The 21,105-nt window shown below is 39.0% G+C and overlaps 1 protein-coding gene across 3 annotated transcripts in view; it reads right to left on the reverse strand.

Moving 5' to 3' along the window:
* The window catches only part of PCDH15 (protocadherin related 15), a 344,988-nt gene that overhangs the window by 147,670 nt on the left and 176,213 nt on the right, over positions 1-21,105 (reverse strand). For all 3 annotated transcript variants that reach the window (XM_071748909.1, XM_071748908.1, XM_071748907.1), the window contains 3 exons: positions 14,442-14,576; positions 13,483-13,632; positions 5,418-5,611 (listed from right to left, as the gene is read on the reverse strand). In XM_071748909.1, coding sequence (XP_071605010.1) covers positions 5,418-5,611; positions 13,483-13,632; positions 14,442-14,576 — 479 coding nt within the window. The remainder of the gene's footprint in view (positions 1-5,417; positions 5,612-13,482; positions 13,633-14,441; positions 14,577-21,105) is intronic.

Raw genomic sequence — 21,105 nt, forward strand, 5'->3', positions numbered from 1 at the left:
CCACACTGGAGAGCTGCAGTTCAGGGGCTGCAGTACCCAGTGTGCTGAACACACTCCAAGAAATTGAACCACAAATGGCTCTGTCCCGAAGGAAAAGTCCCACCCAGGTATAGCAGAAGAAGCTCTGTACCTAGGGACATGTCCACACACGCAGCCCAATACAGCCTCTGAGGAAGGCATTAGACCCAGCCCAATGCATCTAATCTGTCACAGTTCAGCCACACATTTTCATAGAATGACAGAACATTTTGGGTTGGGACAGACTTTGAAGAACATCTAGTTCCAACTCCCTGCCATGGGACAGGGACACTTCCCACTAGACCAAGGTGCTCCAAGCCACATCCAACCTGGCCTTGAATACCTCCAGGGAAGGGGCAGCCACAGCTTCCCTGGGCAAATTTGGCCAGCGTTTCATTACCCTCACAACAAAGATTTTCTTCCTAATGTCTAACATAAATCTCCCCCCTTTCAGCTTAAGACTAGCCCCCCTTGCCCTATAATGCCCTCATAAAAAATGCCCTCATAAAAAGCCCCTCCTCAGCTTTCTTGTGAGTCTTGGAGAGCTGCTTTGCTGTTGCCTGCTTCAAATAGAAGGCAGATACGCTCCCCAGATGTAGTGGTTTGCGTGTCCATGCCCACACCCATGGCAGTGGGGCTGAGGGGTCCCTGTGAGGAGAGGCTGGGGCTGCCCTAGGAGGGCATTGCTCATTCCAGCTGGTTCCAGCAGGAGAAGAGAGAGGAGAAAAGTGTGAGGAACACTGTGTCAGCACCGAACTGGAGAAGAGAGTGAGAAGGGTGAAGAGAAGGAGGGTGAGGAGGAGGTGCTCCAAGTGCCTGTGGGGAGACGTCAGTGGGGTGGGAAAAGTGTGGGAAGGAATGACTGGGAAAGCAGGGCTGTTATGGGCTGACCCTAACCCTGTGCAGGAAGGAGAGTCATGAATCACAGAAAGTTAGGGGATGGAAGGGACCTTGAAATATCATCTAGTCCAAACCCCTGCCAGAGCAGGGTCACCTACAGCAGGTCACATAGGAACACATCCAGGTGCCTTCTTTGCATCCTTTATTATCTGGCTCCTACCTCATTCAGCAGTGAGCCCACGTTTTCCCTATTCTTCCCTTTACTACTGATATATTTGAACAAGCTCTTCTTGTTTCATTTTACTTCCTTTGCTTGTTTTAGTTCTAAGAGGGCTTTGGCTTCTTCTGAACAGTTAAGTCAAGCCTGGGAAAGGAGAGCTGGTGGAAGAAGATGTTTTAGCTTTTATCTTCATTTCTCACCACCTAAACCCATTTTGATTGGTATAAGTTAAATGAGTTTTCCCCAAGTCAAATCTGTTTTGCTTGTGATGGTAATTGGGAAGTGATCTCCAAGTCTGTATCTCAACCCCCAAGCTTTTTCATCTTATTTGCCTCCCTGTCCTGTTGAGGAAGGGAGACAGTGAGTGACTGGGTGGGTACAGAACAGCTGTGTAATAACAGTAGATACAAGTTGAGTCTAAGGAGCCTTCAATGATCCACTGATCCACCACTAGCCATGTCATGGCAGCCCATATAACAACCATCAGTGCTCCAAAACCCTGGCTGGTCCAGGGCAATCCCGAGCTTCCCAAGTCATTGATGCTGCAGACACTTCCTTGTCACAGCTGCTTCTCTCTTGAGCAAGTGCCAGATTCACTTCCATCTGTAAACACAGAGGACTGTCCTGCTTCAAACATAATAGCTAGGTCCTTACTTGATTTCATCACCTTTTAAACAGTACCTGCACCAAAACATGTCAGTGAATGATGAAGCCTTACCATCTAGCATATGCTTGAGCATTTAAGATGAATTTGCAGATTACTGCCTCAGTAGATTTAAACAAAACCAGTGTAATCAAGGGAAGATAGACAATTACAGCTAAAGTTGATATTTCAGTGTAGATTACCTCCTTATAAAACACAGTTATTCCTTGTCTTGTTGCCTAGATTAAAACATTCCTTATGTGCCACTAATCCTTCTGAATTTATGTTCCACACTTGCACCACTGGAATAAAAAAGCCACACCATTACCAAATACTGAACAACAGACACAATGAATTAGGAGACAAAATATCACTTTAGCACTAGGGCTGCATATTTTCTTGGGATAGTTGCTGCCTGTGCGTGATAATACAGGCAGATTAGGGTGCATTCTTCTTCCACTGCTGAATATTTAATAAAAATATGTTTCTCTGTATATTTTTTTCCCGACTTTCACTCAGTCTGATTTATTGCCTATCCAGCTCTGAAAAAACCCACAAATATTCTTTAAATTCTTAAGATCAGATCACAAAATTAAAGCACTAGCAGCCTGCAAACTAAAAGTGCAATGTTATTGCAGAGCTACTTCTCTTCATTTCTGTTACCATTTCATTGGCACTTTCCATATTTATACCATGTATTTTATGTGTGCTATATAAAGCCCACTTAAGTGGCTTGCAAAATCTGCTTTGGCTTGGGAAAAAAGAGACAGAGCTGAGCCTTCCATCAGCCACAGCTTTTGTTCTGACACTGCAGGGAGAGGTGGATACACTGGGAACAGAGCTAGGAGCTGACTGGTGCTCACAATCTCACCCAAGCATGGATATGCTCCAGCTAAACAGTAACACAAGGAAAGCATGGTCAACAAGCCACTGAGACTGTGTTTCTGGCTCTACCTCAATTCTGTGTGCTCTCCACACATAACTCTGTTATAGAATGTATAATGAATATATTTATATAGATGTGGACCAATATATCTGTGACCAAACATCTCTGCCTGTGCCAGTCAAAAAGAAAGTGTGCTTTTCCACTATATGGAATAATAGTCTCATGATCAGGTGTTTTCTACATTGAAATTGATTTGGCAGATCACTGTTACCACTAAGAGACATGCTTCCACTATACAGGAATCTGCTATCAGTGGTGAAAAGGCTGAGGTCTGAAATGAAATAATTTGATTTTACAGATTTTTTCATTTTTTTCAGTAACAGAAACTGCTAATCCCCGTATACTTAACTATAACTTCAGCTTTTTAAAAAATCCCACCTTTATCTTTAAACTTCAATACTTGATATACACTTAAATTTACTGAAAGTACTTCACTGTACTTAAATATACCCCAATATTTTACATTAAGGGTGTTTGCTATAGATAGGAATAAAAACCCCACAAAAATATCTTGTTTTATGCACAGTCACCCACCAAGAATTTAATGTGTTATGCAATGAAAAAGATACACAGAGTGCAGTTCAATTTAAACTTGTGCTTACAAAGGCTACAGAGATACAGACACTGAGCCAGCTCCAGTTGTTTGGTCCTGCTTTGTGCATAAGCAAGGGGATAACTGGAACCCAGCCCGTTCACACAGAACTACAGGCAGCCTGCTATGTCCTGCAGCAGAATACAGATTTGAGAAAAAATGCTTAATATTTGAAATGACATCAAAATCCTTTATTTCTTTCTTTATGTGTTTGTTTTACAGGGCACAGACTTTTCTGCTTGCGTATGTAATGGCTGGCTAGACCTAGCCTGTTCCTAAAAGTCTCAATTACTGGCTACTGCCTCCAGCAGTAGATGAGAACCAACTAATACAACCCCAACTGGGAGATACTGACCATCTCACAAGGAAGGAGGTGCAAAAGGTCAGTTTTAAAGACATTGTAGCTGCAGCTCACATGATCACTGCCTGGCTTTTCTCTGTGCAAAATTACAGGAGTGAGCTCCAAGAACCATCAGCACATTTCTGGTTCTGCAGCCTTACAAAAAGAACGTCAGGGAGGGAGCAAAATCTTTTTATCTGAATGTCTCTTACCAGGCAGCCAGTCATGCGTGTTCTTTCTCCACAGCACTTGGCAGAAGCTCTGGCAGCCCTCCCCCTGATTTTTTACCTTCACAGACACAGAAGAAAAACAGCTCTGGGCTTCAAATACATCTAAGGACAAGGCCAGGCTGGCCCCAGGGCCACTCACCTCAGCTATGGGAATATGTAGAGTGGTTTTAAAAACACAGGCTAAAATCTATGAAGCAAACTGCCTGCTCTATTTCCATAAAAGGGGAACCAAGGAGAAACAGAGAGTTTTTCACTTCTGAAGATTATTGCAATGAAGACATTTTCAGAGGAGGAAGCCCATGTGCCCAACATATATCATCAGAAGTACGTATTTTTAGACATTAAAAAGATTTCTCAAACATAAAAGGAGTGGATAGCAATCAAAGCTGTATTGTAGGCATTACAGTTGTTGGGGTCACACCACAGGATTCTGAAGTACTCTGAAGTGGCATTATTGATTTTTGTCCCCCATTTTAGTAGTACTACACAAAAAATGAGTGCATAGTAGTGCACAATCTTGTCCTCAGCACTACTAACAGCCTCCTATCAGCTATTCTAAGAGTGAACTTACCAAGAAAGCAAGCAAGAGGGAAAGGAGAAAATTCATCCAGAAGATGGGGCTACCACATATTAGTTTTATGAACAATCTTAATACTTCAATGTCTGGAAAATACAGTTATAAAATATGTGCACAGCAGGATGCGCTGCTTTCTTAGAGACTTGATAGAAGCATCAAGTCGGAAAGAAAAGCCAAGGAGTGAAATTCCACATTTGTGGTTGATTACTTTCTTACATTCCCCATTTGAGGAAAGAAAAAAAAGAGACTGAGGAAGATTACAGTACTAGAAGCTACTGCTCTCTCTGTCATTCTCTTTAGACAATGAGATTGTCAAACTGAGATGGTCACATTATGCCAGGCACAGAACATGAGAGTGCTGCACACTCAAAAGAAGCAGTTAAGTGGGATTGGATTTTTTTTTTTTTTTAACATCCTGTTTTTTCAAACATCTTGTTCTAAACATGCTGAATTTACAGGCTGCTTTTCTTTATCATCTGGTGGAGAATAGAAATAACTGCCTCTAACAATTTAGGTCTTAGTGAAACACTGCTCACCTTTTGCACAGCTTCCCAAGTATGCCCACAGCAAACCAAGCCTGGATGACCCTGTACACCCTATACCTGGAGAAAAGGTCTCCAGCTCAGCCACCAGAGTGGTTCTCATCCTTTCTGCATCTCAGCAAGCTGCATTCTAAACAAAAAGCATCTCCCTTCTCACCCATATTCTTCCTTACATCCCTTCACTTCAATTTCTCTTAACAAATGGGCATGCAAAATGACAGCACAACATGTCAACTTTTAAAAAATAGGCATTACAAGCAAATGAAAGAATGAAAACTGTGTACTGTAAGGAGAACATAAATAGGGAACAAAAAGTGAAAGACTTCTAATACAGCACTCTGCCAAAATATCATCCTTAACCCAAGCAGAACATATTGTATTCAAGTGTGGAGTTATAGACATTAAGGGTGTGCTACACTTCTTAGGCACTTCCAAGCACCAAGCAAAACATTTTATACACCATAATTACCTTCTCTGCGCAGGAGGAGCACTATCAGATGCTTTGACAGTGAGAGCATAGGATCGCTCCACTGACAGCACAGCTCCTGGAGCAATGGTGATAAGGCCTGTTCGGTCATTGATGATGAAGTCTCCCTGATCCCCAGCCAAAATTTCATACACTATCTGTCCATTGGATCCCTCGTCCGCATCTACAGCAGTGAGCTGCAATTCAAAACCAGAATGTCAGCATGCATGGTTCACTGTTGTATTTTAATAGGTTTTTTGTAAGGCAACTCAGTAGGGGGAGAGGAAGTAGAGGGGAAATTTAAACACCTGTAACATTTGCAGTAATTTCTAATTACGGTGCAACAAGGATACACCTATTATCCTTCATTTAAATTGTAAAGACATAATGAAGCAGAGAAAAACTGCTTACCAAAGATTGCAAGCGAATTATTGTAAGGTACAAATTAAGAAAACTAATTAAGACCAATTTTAATCTCTGTAGAATTTAACTGATAATGCTTTCTATAAAGGGCAAGAAGATACTTACTGTGTTGCAAATGTAACAGGAGATTCACATTTAAACTACTCTGACTACTGAAGGTTCCCCTCCCTCTCCACACTCTTGAACTGGCAGCTTTGTTACTGTCAGAAATTCTATTATCTGGGTCTTTCAATACAAGCCTTCGTGGAAGTGGAGACCATTGTTTGTATTACTCACATGAGCATGTACCTGAAAGGGAGTTGAGTGGAAGGGAAAATGGCAGCTGTTCCCATATGGATATATTCATAGGAAACACAACCATGTGCAAGGTCCATCTCATAGGGCAACGTGACAGCATCTGCCTGAAAAGCTGCTTGGGGTGATCCCAGCATTGTAACTGAGGCCATATTGATGAAATTTATTTTCTCTCTACCAGGACTGTGATTATTCTCACTTGTAAAATTTCTTGTGTAGAATTGCATAATTTTGGTTCTGAGCACAAGAAGCACTAAGGTCTAATATTTTAGAGCCAAATTATGATGATAAACCTAATACAATGAAAGGGTTCTTATCTTGCCCTTCAAAAAAGGCAGTGGGTTTATCCCACTTCTTCAGTGTGCCAAGCAAAATCATTTATACACACTCCCAGAAAATACAGTTCAGTCTGACTGCTATGCCATAAAGCAGAGCCAAAAATCTGAGATTTCAGATCAGACCCCTGCCATATCATGGTCAGAAATCAGCATGTATACCTCAGTCTTGAAAGCTGACAGCTTAGTGTTACCTAAGCCCTTTCACCTCTCTTCTTCCTTTACTCATAAACAGAATAACACACTAGTCCACATACAACATACAATCACACAGCAAACTGCTCACCTTGCCTGTCATCTGGCTAGTATTACAATTATTATTGTATCTTCCTTATCACCCTATTCAGGAAAAAAAAAAAAAAAAAAAAAAAAAAAAGGAGCACAGCATTCTCTTACATTAGAGTTGAGTCACCAAAATACCACCAAACTCCACCAGTACCTCTGGACTTTCTAAGGTGAATTTCTTCTTTCCATAGTGGCTGTTTTGCAGAAGCAGTGTGTGGCTCTTAATTTTTTATGACCACATACATCTTCAAACAGTGCATGGGATGACATAAAGCAGTATGAGCAGAACTTGAACATGTAGGAGGCCACACTGGCAGCAGGCAGAGGCAGCTCTGCCCCTGCACCCAGCTGCAGTGACAGAGAACCAGAGGCTCCTGCTGCTCCAGCTGCAGCTCAGCAGTTCAAGTTGGGAAAATGGCACAGGGTACCAACAGGTACAGCATCAGAGCTCCCCTGGGATGTACAAAGCATTAAGAGATTCCAGCCTCAGAAATTATTCCCTGCAGGGCTCCTGAAGTGATAAGGAAAAAAAAACATGTATAGATATGGACCTTCTTGAAAGGTCTCTGCTGCCCTATCTGCTTTGGCTTTCTTGACACAAACACTCATGCCACTGGATGGCCTAACAGAATCACAGAGTGTCTTATGTTGGAAGAGGCCTTTAATATCATCCAGTCCAACCCTTGACCAACACTGTAAGCTCACCACTAAATCATATCCAGATTGCAAGCCTGGGATTTAAGGGTTACACATAATGACACAAAACCTTGGGAACTGCTACAAGCCAACAGCAGGATCAACAGATGTTATCCCAGTCAGGACCAGCCAACACAGCAGGCTCAGTGTCAGCCTGTTGGACACTCACTGCTCACCCCTGTGACACCCTCCAAGGTGACAGCATTGCAGACAGGTGGAGGAATTCACTGAAGTCTGTGCTCCCTTAGGATATAATATAATCTATTAATCAATCACACTCAACCTTCAGCAGGTCACAGCCTTTCAGAGCGCTACCTACAATTTTCAAACCACCTTTGCCCAAGGATAGCTGAAGAACTGGAAGAGCAGAAACTAAACCTTGCAACTAGAACAAGAAGGGAGATAAAAAAAAAAACCAACCCTAAAGCTGTACTTCATAAGTTAATCAGAGGCTCAGCAAAATATGAAATTTCATGTAAAAAGTCAAAAACTTGCTCAAAACCAAGAATTAAACCCACAACAGCTAAACAAAAGAAATTAATTGAAATGCTAAAAGATAAATTAATTAAGTGAACTAACCTTCGTTAGCAGTGCAAGTTACTGCTGCTATTACAGCCTAAGCTACTTTGTGAAGGATCAACTGTTTTTAACATGGAATAGGTGGTAAACAGTGTTCATCAACTGAAATGCATGTTAGTGAAGTTATTTTTCTCCTGAAGTAATATGTTCTGCTTTCATATGCATATTTCATATTTATCTAAGGTGATTTATTAGAATTTCTTTGTCATAGATGCTTCCCACCAAAAAGACAAATTCATCACTGTTGCATTAGATTAAGCATCTTAATTCATCCTCCTACAGTACTTTAACACATACTGTACATTGAACACAGGATAAACGCTAGAAGTACCTAAAAAAAAAGTATCACAAAACAGATAATTTTCACTTAGAAGTAAAAAAATATATATATATTGTAATTTTTTTAGAGCATATCTGTCTTGTTCTATATTTTCTTTTGAAATTCTAAAAAAATCATCCTGCAAGGGCTACATTTTCGTAACATGTTTTGCATTCTACCCATACCAAGTCTTGATGTTTCAATATATTAACTCACACCAACCCATCTCAAAATACCCAAACTCAGCATATAAAACAAAATTTCTGCACGCTTCCAGGGTTTATAGCGTAACCCCCTCTTCTCAAAGTCTGCTTTTCTAATCAACTCTCTTCTATAGTTTCTATGCTCAACTGGATTTGTTGCTTATCCCCACAAAGAGTAGCCATCAAAATAAAGGACACAGTTAAGAAAAGTGCTGTTATAACCTTCTCTACTGAACTTCAAAACTGGCATGCATAAAAAGATAAAGGATTTATGCAAAATACAAGGTCCTAAGTACTGAATGACAAGAAATGGAACAAAGCCAGTTTTAACTATGACTACACAAAAAAGGAAATAAATTGGCAACACAAATACATAGATTAATAAGGTTAATTAAACTTACAAATACTGAATGCCTGAAAAGATAAGTGACTTGAATAACATTTTCAGAGGTAAAACAAGGAATCAAAACCAGAATTAAAGAGAATTATTTTAATAGCTTCCATAACACATGATTCTATAAATTCCATCCGATAGAAAATATACAGGAAGTACAGACCAAGATTTGTTTTTCTTTTCTTTTTTCTTTTAGCCTCCAGCAGTATCATCTTCACTGTCTTAACATTTAACGTATTGAAAGTTTTGCAGAAGAGGTTTATATTTTGCTGCAGGTAGAAGTGATATTCTTGGAAGCAAAAGGAGACTTGGAGTGATGGCCTTACAGCTTACAAAGACACAGTCTTGGCAACTAGACAAGCTTTTTTCAAACTCACTTGGAGGCAACTGGGCTTCAACACATGACCTACAGCTTTTTCACAACAACACTTTTAGAGACCTTGCCCTGAACAGATAAAAGCGATTAGCAGCCTTTCCAGTAGCCCAACATTTTGCAATGAACTAAATGCTGGGCAAAGCTGGTGATTTGTACTGGCCTAAAGCAACACCTGCAGAAACAGTGAGTGAGGCTGGTTCAGCTCTCATCAGCTGTCCTGGATGTTGGCATTTGAGTCAGGTGAGAGCAAGGCTGCAGAGCCACATTCAGCACACACTACTGCTGTCTAACCCTGTCAAGGAAACAGCACAATTGCTCTCCGGAGCAGCACAGCAGTGAAAAATGCTGGGCTGCCAGGACTGAGCTGGAAATGCTCCTTGTCCCTCCAGGGCTCAGCAGTACAACTCTGCCATTAGCTGCACTAAGAAAAACAGTCATGAGTTTCTGTGTCAGGGGCAAACAGGATTGTGATGGAGATATTTCCAAAACTTGAGCCAATAAAATGTGACACAAATGTGAGAAGGTCAAACTACTTTTTCAGAATCTTCTTCAGACATTTAATTGATTCTCTATTTTTACTTCAGTATATAGGTACATTTATTAAGAAGTACAAACAAAACCCTGGTTTTTTTGTTTTCAGTTTCTACTACTACTATTTTCTTTGTAGATGAAAATTAATATGCTGATGTTCTGAAGCGAAAGGGTTGCAAATAACCACAAAAACATTAAGTGTGGCTTGGAGATGACTTTTATAAAAGAATTTCCTCTAAATTGTTCTGTCACTTTATAGCAAGATGTCTGTTTAAGAGCTGTAAACCATGCACTTATGCTGAGGTGGAAATACCCAAACATGTCTCTCATACATCATTCAGCATGTGTCTGTATGTAGGGATGGCTGAAGTCACACCTGCCTGTGTGCAAGGAATGGAAATAAACTATTTAGAAGAGACAAATTGATCCAGCACTTAGAAGCTGCATTTGAGGTAACAGCAAAACAGTCCCAGAGGAGGTATTTATTTAATGGCTCTAAATAAAAATTGTCCCTGTGTACAACTAAAAGTGCTGTTACTGCTCAAGATTAATTCTACTGTGAGCAAGAGCTAAGTAACAGACACTTTCCTGCCTGCAGTCTTGCTATGTTTTCTGGTTTTGCTTTCATTTCTAACCCCATCACAATGGCTGTTTAAGACTTGATGTCTGAAGTGCTCTGCATAACCAAGATCTGGGGCAGGACCCAAATTAACCTGCACTGGTCAACTCAGGCAGAATCGTTTCAGCTCATTCAAGGTGAACAGGTAATGCACTAATCCACTGCATGGTTTATTTTCCATTTTCAGTCATGGAGTTTCTAAGGATTTGATTTAAGGGTGTACCATACAGCAAACACAATCTAAACCTGTTAGCTAGTATGTTTGTGGTTGTGTTTTTTTTTTCAACAGTAACATTAAAAGAACTTCCCCCAAAATAGGACAACAAGCAAGTACAAACTGCATTTATTGATACGTTTTCAGAACTGCACTCAGAAAGAAAAAAAAAACAAACCACAAAAAAAACACATTAAAGCCTTTCAGGATAATAAGAGCTAAGTGGCAACTACATGAGAGGACTTACACTGGTAGGCCAGAGGTTTGCCTTTTTATAGGAAGATGACATACTTCATAAAATAAATATTTTCTTGATCATCCCTGAAAAGAAGTCTGAGTAGAGTTAAGCACAAGCCAGCACATATATGTAAGTGATTACAAAGTTGAAGAGATTCACTGAGGTCAGTGTTCTTTTCCTAACCCACCTTCTCTGATTAGAGAAAGTGGTTTTTATAGCCTAATCATATGTGACCTGGGTCATTTTCCTTTAGGAAAATCATAGCTGATTATCATAGCTGATCAACATCCCACAGCACAGAATCTCAAATTATTCTTCAACAAATTACAAGATAGGTTTTCAAGATGAGTTTGTTCCACATGCAGAGAACAAGCTGAGTTTCCTTTGTCTCACGCTCCTTTAACTCTAATTGAAGGATGCAGTGCCTGCAGCCTGGGCAAAATAACAAGGTGAGCAACTTCCCAAATACACCAGCAGCCTGGAATCATCAGTACTGGCATTATCAGCATGCAGAAATCCTAAGGTTACTCTTAGGATTTTTTTAAATGTCAGTTAGTTTATAAACTCAGATCATCTGTTAATGTAAAATTAGTTGAAAAACAAACCCTCTATCAAAACAGACAGAATTATTTAACCTCTACCTCTGACCACATTATAAATACTTGTTTAGCAGGCAGACAGAAGTACAAAAGGAGGGGAGAAACCCTTCCTTTCAAGACTTCATGTTTTCCAAGATAATTTTAATTTTTAGCAGACAAGTGTAAAACCTGGCCTTCTGACTGCTCATTACCAACTTCACAACGTCATTCTAAAAGACACCAGTTCCAGAACCATGTCAAGCACTAGCTAAGTTAAAACACTCTGCACAGCATTTACAGCTAAACCTTTTTCATAATTTCTGCCTTTATGATTTTTTATCCTTGCAGTATTTCTAACTGTAATGTGTACTCTTGCCTCTGCATGCCTCCAGGGTCTGAAAACATTTGCAGTTGAAATACCAGAAAGTATAACCTCTCAGACAGCACCTTCACTTTGAGCACAGAAGTACTGGAGCATAGCAGCTCATTTAGAAAACCACAGTAGCTGCTCTACCTCATCCCACTTATCATGAACACAACTCAGGCAGCTCAAAGCATCCTTGAGGCAAAATTTGGGTACTGAAACCAGCATTTTCACATATGCTGCAGTCTCATTTGGCAACAACAATGTTGCCTCATGTTTGCTGGCCCATGTAACAGTAAGAGGAAAAACCATTTAGATGCTTGTATACATGAAATCCACAGCATACTACTTGGATGATGCCCTGCATAACAAAGGCCAGGTGATAACCCTGATGAGTGCTTCTCAGGCTACAGTGTTTATGCTTTAAGAAAGAAACCTTGATTTAATTTTTTTCCAGCACTGTACTTCAAATACCACACAAATGTATTGAAGTCAAAAAATCCACACATCTATGCATAGCGTTAGGAGTTTATGCAATGTTTCAAAGAATGTTCCTGATGTCAAACCCCAGAGCTCCTGAGCTCTACCTCCTTTTGCTCAGACAACAGTATTTGGTTTCTTTTTGTTTTCCACATAGCCCCATGCAAAGCTGGAAAGAACTAAATTATATTTAAAACTTTTATCTTTCCATAAAATCTTGCTGAAAATGTCCCTATGGCTGCCACTGATGGTTTTAAGCACCTGTAGCCCAGAATGATGAAAAGACATGAATAACATAAAACTCAAAGTTAGGAAATCAACAAGTCAGTACAGCTCAAGTAGGACATATGCCAAAAAAGAAACTGAACTCACTCTTTTTATTGTTTCATCTGTTTACTGCTGCCTTTACAAGCTTAACTGCTCATTGTATTTCAGAAAATGGTATTTTATTACTTAATTCAGCTGATGAATATTTTTTTCCCAATACTGCTACTGCCTTCTACCATCCTGAATGCCAGCTTCCACTAACAGCAACTTCTCAGTCAGCTAGACTGGCAGCTTCCAGAAGCATGGCTGAGATGTTACGAGAATTACCACCCAAAAAAGCCTTTTTCCATTAACTTCAGTGCATCCAGGAATCACCTCCAGTCTCTGCTTAAATGTAAATCAGTACTTACAGATTTTAATCAAAACTGCTTCTCTCTCTGGAGCTGCATTCAAAACATTTTTCAGCACTTGTTTGCTCTACAAATTACTTACCTAGTCTTCTGTAAAAAACAGGTTTTATGACATGATAAAATGTTTCTGGTTATGACTTACTGAACCGTTTACCTGTTCTCCCAAAATCTTTTATTTCAATATCCGACTAACAGAGGTAAATATTTTTTTCTTTTGAGATTTTCCAGATGAAAAGATTTTGTACAGCTTCAGATGAAACAGCTGAAGACCAGGTGTATACATCTAATACAGACCTATCCTTTAGTGTCAGCAACTTTTTAATAGCTATGTAACTAACGAAGTGGATGGAGATTGACAATTATTTCTAGCTGTTTTCAGTGCATTTCCAATTTGTATTAACAAGACCACCTACTACTAACAAAGAACGAGTTAACAAAGCTAATAAAAAAGACACAAAATTACCTTTATAATGCCTTCCCCAGGCATCATATCTGTATAAACCTTGACATTGTATGATATATTCGAGAAGGTTGGGGTATTATCATTTGCGTCGACCACCAGAATATTGACTGTCACTGGGACACTCTCCTGTACACCATCAGAAGCTGTCATCTTCAGGATAAAAAAAACAAAACAGGAACACATTTTAATGGCGTGTTCTTATACAATTCCAACTATGAGAAACTACCATTCAACAATTAAAAATCTGCATTTCATTTTTCATTTTTGTCTGCACTAAGAATTACAGGAGGACTCTGCTGAGCTTGAACCTGCAGCATGCAAGACTCCAGGCAAAAGCAAAATGAAACACCTTTGAAACATACTGTGCCAGATCACCAGGAGGAATGAGAGGGAGTATCTGTTTCTCAGGGTTAGGGCTGGAAGGGCAGAGTCCTCAAGGCCGTAACAGCTCACAAACCTGTCTGACACTGCAAATCTCACCTGGACAGGGCCAAGAGAAGGATCTGCTCCACATGGTAAACAAAAAGGCAAAGCCATTCTTACTCCAGACAGGAAATCTGACCTCTCCCTTCAAATGCTAAGGGGACAGAAAATCCAGAGGCATTGATTGGGAACACCTGTAGAGGAACATGGTTTCCCCATAGGACCTGTGCAAATTATTTAAGATGCTTACTCCCAGAGTGAGCAATGCCTGAGGGAATATTAAATCCATTTAAGCTTTTTCTTTAAAAAAAAATGCTTTTTTTTCTTTTTTCCTTTTTTAATTTCTTTTTTCTTTTTTTTTTCTCTTAATACTGCTGGCTGTGTTTTATGTTGGCTGCCTTTTTGTTTTCAACAAAAAGAAAATGTAATGGCTGTTACAAAACAGTTTTGATTATCCACAATGCTGCTACAGCAGATTATTTTTCCCCACATGCTCTGAGCAGTGCCTGACAGACCTTCAGAGGCACTTGGCTTACCGAGAAGGTGTAAAGCTGTTGGACTTCTCTGTCAACGGGCTGCAGCAGGGTGAGGTAGCGGATGATGCCACTCCGAGTCACAGTAAAAACTGTATTGTAATCATTCAGAAAAAGATGCACCTGGGGATCCTTGGTCTTTAAACAATATTAAAAAGAGCATTTTATTATAAATTTATATTTAATATTAATTTTTTCAATTACTCAGTGCAACCGCTTGTTTTAGTTGAAACCTGAATAAGCTGAAAGTACAAAATACTGGGACTATCTGAAGCTAAAAAAATGTAAAAAAAATAATAAATTTAAACCCCCTGTATCTGCTAGTTTAGATTATTTTAGATGATACTTTTTTCATTAAAACAATAATTCTTAAGCTAAATTTAACTCACCAATATAAGATACCAGATTCAAGCATTTGTCTTCAACCATATTAAAAACAAAACTTGATTAGTAGAACAATAAAAGTTGATTCAATGGAAAAAAAAAGAATTATATGTGTTGAAGCATATTGCTAAATAGATGCTATTCTGAGATGCTCTTTACATCTTCAGAAGAATCAAAATACACTGATACAGAATTATGAATCTCGACTGATCAGGTAGAAACCATATTAAAGCAACCGTGGTATAATTTTCAACATGCAGTAAGATTTTAAGGGAAAGAAAAGAAATTTTAAAAAGCAGCACGTCAAGGCACTGTAAATTGGTTCCTAATGACTTCCCCAGGCAGCCTGGTGGGAACAGAGATTCCAAGTGTGGGTGGCTCATTGGAACACTGGGCAAGCACTGGGAGTGATGCTGCAGTACTGACACTGAATGCAAAACCAGGCCACAGAATTAAAAGATTCCTCATGAGAGATCTTGAGCAACCACTCAGGGACTCAGCCTTCAATTTACACCCCTACCTCCTGGTGTGGTTGGCAAATAATAAGAGTATGGGGAGGAAGAATAAAAAGTCCTCTGGGGAAAAGGACAAATTAATTTTGGGACAAACATAATTTCAGCTAATAGATAGGGGTGGGGTTCTGCCATGAGCAGAATGCCCTTTCATTGTCATTCCTATGTAATTAAAAAATAAAACCCATCACTGGGTAGTTCCCCAGATCTCTACAGGATAGCAGGCAGGAGCACTTGAGCTATACTCCAGTATTCACTGAGTGTCACAAGGAACAACTTATAGAATGGTTTGGGTTAAAAGGGACTATAAAGATCATCTACTCCCAGCCCCCTTGCCATGGGCAAAGACACAATTTTAGCAATCCCATATACTCTAGAGCACAGGTTTGGAAGGCTAAGATTACTATTTAAATGAGAATGCATTTCTGCTGCTGAAAGCTAAGTTAAAGAAATATCAGCATTCCAAATGAGTGGTTTCTGACTGCCTAAAGCTTTGCTGCAACTATGTCAGTTTTAGTAAAATTAAAATTAATTTTACAGATACCAATGCAAATGGCAATCCCTTTTTTCCATGAAAAAATTAGAGCAGGTAATTGCCAATGATTGTTCACTACAAAGTTGGTCAAAAATTTAATTTACAAAAACCCTGGCTAGTTGTTACAGTTCTTGCTTTCCAATCCATTTTGAACACTAATAAAACAATACTTTTTTTCCCTAATGCATTCCTGGGAAAAGAACAGAGATGGAAATTCCATATAATGTGAATTAATCTATTCTATTGCTCAACTGTTGTTGTAGTAGACATTTTGTCCTAATGTGTAAGTTTTACTGCAGTGCCTACTTTTACTACCTTACCCACAAAGCAATTTGTTTCCTTAATCTTAGCACTTCTATGCTTTTAAATTTTTATCACATTTCGTGGTGAAAGGTCTGCTCAACTTGACTGTGAACATTTTGTGGCAGACAGCGTGAAAGAACAGAATTGTGGTAAAAATCCATCTATATTGCAAACACTGTTTCCAATACTCCATTTAAAAAAAAAAAAAAAAAAAAAGTTTTATTTTATTTTGAGGCCTGGACTTAAGCAGTGTCATTTCTGACTACATTACTGGGTCATGTAAGTTGTCTCCAGAATTTTTTTAGCTTATAGTTTTAAGTGGAAAACTATAGGAATTCACACAAAAGAGTATACATGCAACCTGCAAGGAGCATTTCAATCACGGAGCTCAAACCTGATATGGTTTACATACTTCAAACTGACTGATAAGTAATTTTTAAATTTAAAGAAAACCCCAAACCAAACAAAATTATTTGTAATAGTTAAGATTCCTATAAAGACATACTATTTAATGAACATCAAGCAATCACAATGCAACCATGGTACAGCATTATGCCCTAAATTAATTCAGTGCAATGTGTTTAAAGGGCTCTTTGCAGGCTTCACAAAACAAGTGACAGTTCCAGTCTCACGAAAACACCAACAGGGCAAGGAAAAACAGAGGACAGAGGAACAGAAATTTTAAAAATCACAATTAAAAAATAAGGAATTTTGCAAACATAGTACCCAATACCTACAGGAAAGGCACCTGGTGCAACCTACAAAGAAAAACAAATGATACAAAATGAATGCAAGAAACTAAACACAAACCTGATGCTGATGGACACTATGAAAGCAGTACACTTGGAAAATTATGGTAACAGACAAAAATACAATAAAATGGGATGCAGAAAGTGCTCCAGTGCTCTCTTCATAACAAAGCTGGGTTTTGACTTTGTTCTACTTGAAAATCTCTGGAGAGGTCCCTGAAAGCTTGAAAGCCTGTGTAGATGTTAGTGTTACATTATACTCCTGCCTTCCCACAAGGGCTTTCAGCTCTGCCTATATCAAAATGTCTTCTTCAATTTACTAAGATTACACCAAAAAAACATGATATTGTCAAGACTGAGCAGACAATGATATATATCCTGTACATGTTTCAACATCCCCAAAGACTTTCAGAGAGTATATATTTGGCTGTTAAATTCTCCAGGGTAGTCAGAAAAAACTCCCAAGAACATCAGAACTGCTTGGGCTTCCTGACTGGCAGCACAGGCTTGTCTCCAAAATCCTCTAGTGGTAACAAAGATAATTTCATGACACATATTGGTTTTCCAACATTCTTCAAACAGAAGATGATCACCTCTGAGAGGTCCATGGGAGAGAGTTATTTTATTGAAGAGAGATGTTTTCAGCATTTGTCCTCCTCATTTCTGGGTGAAAGTAGAAAATTCTTTTCACTCATGTCTTTCACTGAAAAATCTGAGATTCAGTGTCTTGGAGAGGTAAAGCAAGTGAGATTCTCAGTCCCATTGACAAGGGATTGGCAGTCAGACTGTACTGATGGCACTGCTCTCCTTTCTTTGCTCTAACTTTCATGAGATGAGTTTGGAGGGCCTGATAAGATGGCACTCCAGGTTCACAATAGCCTTGTTGGAACAGCCAACCCCAGCCATTCTATGTTTCTATGAATAGACAAGGCAGACACAGCACCTGGAATAAATTTCCTGCATCTTTATCACTAGATATCAGAAAACCACCCTGTAGGTCAACTTCCTGAGATGTTTTTGTGATGGCTTGAGTTGTAACCACTTAGATCAACAGACACAAGGAGAAGAGCAAATCAAGCCTAATTGAGCAACTGAAAAACCAGGGGAGGTAAACCAGTCTAAAAACACTTTGCCCACAACACACTATGAGTAAGTTTTTTCTCTTTGAATATTTTTTTTCTTTAATGTGAGTTCATTTAAATAGTATCTAGTTGTAAAATTGAAAATAATAATGAAAAGGCTATTCACTATTTACATCATCTCCACTTGAGAGGAAAAGATGACAAAAGACTAATGAGGGAACCATCAGTTCCACCAGGGTGGATGCTAAGCAGTCCTTTAACTCCGAATTCTTTCAGCCACCACCAAAACTTCTCCATTCCCTGGCATAAAGCCAGGTCTGAGGCACAAGTGTGACTATAACAAAGTCAGGCATGAAAAAGCACTTCACTGAATGGAAAGCCAAAAGATTAGTTTTTAAAAAATTATATTCTGTTCCTCATAGCAATGAGTCACTCTTAGGAGAGCAAGAAATAAATGTCAGCATCTTCAGCACTTCCACTAATTAGCAACAGCATTTGTTTAAAATAGGGCAGATATACAGAAAACAAATTCCTTGAGGGCTCCAAGGAACTCAGAGAAGAGCTTCCTAAGGCAGAAAACATTAGATATTCATGCTACACAGATAAAGGAAGAAATACAATGCTAGAGTAACAAGTCAATGTCAACATTTTGTTTTTCCTGCTTAAGAAGATACATTCAGGGAAATGTCCTTATAATCCTAAAGAAAGACAGTTGGTATTTTTGCTTTGCCTTTCTCTTTTGTTTGTTTTAATAACAATAATGGGCTGTTATGTTAGGGAAGAATAGTTCCTGAATTATTAACTTGTAATATGACTGTATCACAGAAGTACTATACAGGGATAGCAGTATTATAAGAGCTCTCCCCTTGAGAGAATATCAGAAGCAAAACAAGTTCAAACAGTAACAGGGAAAGATGCAAGCAATCAGGCAAATGTTAGAGAGAAAACCACTTCAGTATCTAAAATTCCGTCATTTTTACTTATCTGGATAATAAAACTGAAAATCCATACCCAGCATCTGCAGTTACATTTAAAAGCTATTTTATCCATTCTTTGCTCGGACACCTTGGGTTGCTACTGAGACACCTTTATGTAAAATAAGAAAAAATTCGCTAAACTTTCCTGCAAGTTCTCTGGAAACTCAGATGTTAAGCAACCATATACTTTGTTTGGCTTCAACTCCACAGACAATAGAAACATAAACCAAGAAATGACCTGGTAGAAAAGGATCTGGAGAGGAACCTGCAGTTAGAGCTGACCTCCTTCTTGTTCCACTTCCCTGGCATGCAGGCCTGGGCTGTAGGTATTTGCAGAAGCACCAGGCTTACTGCACAGGTGCTTTTCTAAATGCATGCTGGGACACATCAAATGCTTTTCAGCACATACTGACACACCTTACAAACATGACATCAGTTTTGTGTTCTAAGGACCAATGAGCAAATTACCTTACACCCTGTGTTTTTTCATCAAGACACTGCATGTAGGATCCGTAAACACCTTAGTAGCTGAGTAGTAGAGAATGGGTATGAATGCTGATCAGCTGCTTTCAATTTGGAACTGAAATCCTGAGGTGAGAGAGATTCAGCAGTCTGGGGCACAAAAGGCAGTAAGGTGGCTACTGTGGAGCTGTTTCACCAGCCCTAGTCCCCAGGACAGAAGAAATTAGCAGTCTCCCATAGAAAGAAACAGTGAGGAAGCAAGTGGCTCTTGTCAGCCTTATGTAAACATCAATCAGGTCACACTGTTTAAATTCCTCATCCCAGCTTTGGTTTACTCAGGTCTTAAGGCACTCATGTGGCTTAATTTAATTTATACTTTTTAAACAGACCACTTAATTATATTGGCACTTGGCAGTGCTGCTCTAGTTAAAGGTCTGTTTTCAAAGTCACATCTATAAATTAATTTTTGGAAGGCTTAGAGCAGGAATCTATTAATAATTTAAATCTTGTGGGAATTATAATGTGTTTTATTTTTTTCTTAAGGTATACAGTAAAGACGACCACTTTCTTCATCCATTTATCTGAGTTATTTTCATATGAAATATTATAGTATAACCTCAACTGATCTGTCAATTAGAAGACTGAATACATGATGCTCTTTGCTTTGGGGGGTTGATGTGTGAAAATGAAGTCTTCATGCCAAATAATTTTCCAGTCTAGGACTCCCTGGCAGTTACTCATCATGTAACACTGAAATATTACACTTTTTCAATTAAAGAAAAAAAAACAATCACTGGTGTTGGAAGTGGCAAAGATAATGTGGATGATAAGAAAGGAATGTGCTAACCAAGCACCTTGTTTACCAGAGGGATGGTGGAAAGCTACTGAAAAACAGAGAGCTTGGTGGAAGGTTCTTAGCAGGGGGGCCCTGGGAAGAGGCTAGAGTATAAATATGGACCTTCAGTTTGATAAACTTAGTCTCAATTTGGGAAACTTCTGAGTCTGTGAATTGTATGCCACACATAAGAAAATTTTTGTCTCCCTTGGTATCATGTGACTGAACTAGGTTTTCACTAACTTAACCAAACTCCTTTTATTCATCACTCAGTGACAATAAAAACAAGATGCAAACCAACCAAGTGTAAGTTCATTAGTAAATACTTTCTGGGCCCTTGAATGGTAATTTCCTGTAGATATGAAATTTCAGGTTTATTTGAACTGAGAACTATTTGAACAGCTGCCTAAAGCAGCTTGTATTCAAGAATGATGAAATTGTTTTTCATAGTCTTTGGGTGCAAATTATTCAAGTTACATTAGTGCTTTTAACTGAAGTATCTCCTGGAGATTGGTCAGATTTTTTTCATTATTAGTGACACAATTAAAACTACAAACTTTGGTACCACATCTATGCTGAAAATCCTAGTGCAGACAGACTAACACACCTATGTTATATGGACTGCCCTATCCAATATCCAGATTTGAGATAACTGCATGGGAACATGCTGGTGTACTAAAGAGAAGGCACAGCCATAAAATGTGGAGCCTCAGGGTAACAACTGCTTGTTTCAAAGCACCACTCAAAACTTGAGGTGTTTAACTTGTACTGACAAAACCAGTCACAGAAAGCACTTTTGATGGGGAACATAAATACCAGAATTACATT

The sequence above is a fragment of the Heliangelus exortis genome, chromosome 7, assembly GCF_036169615.1.
Source record: "Heliangelus exortis chromosome 7, bHelExo1.hap1, whole genome shotgun sequence".
NCBI lineage: Eukaryota > Metazoa > Chordata > Aves > Apodiformes > Trochilidae > Heliangelus > Heliangelus exortis.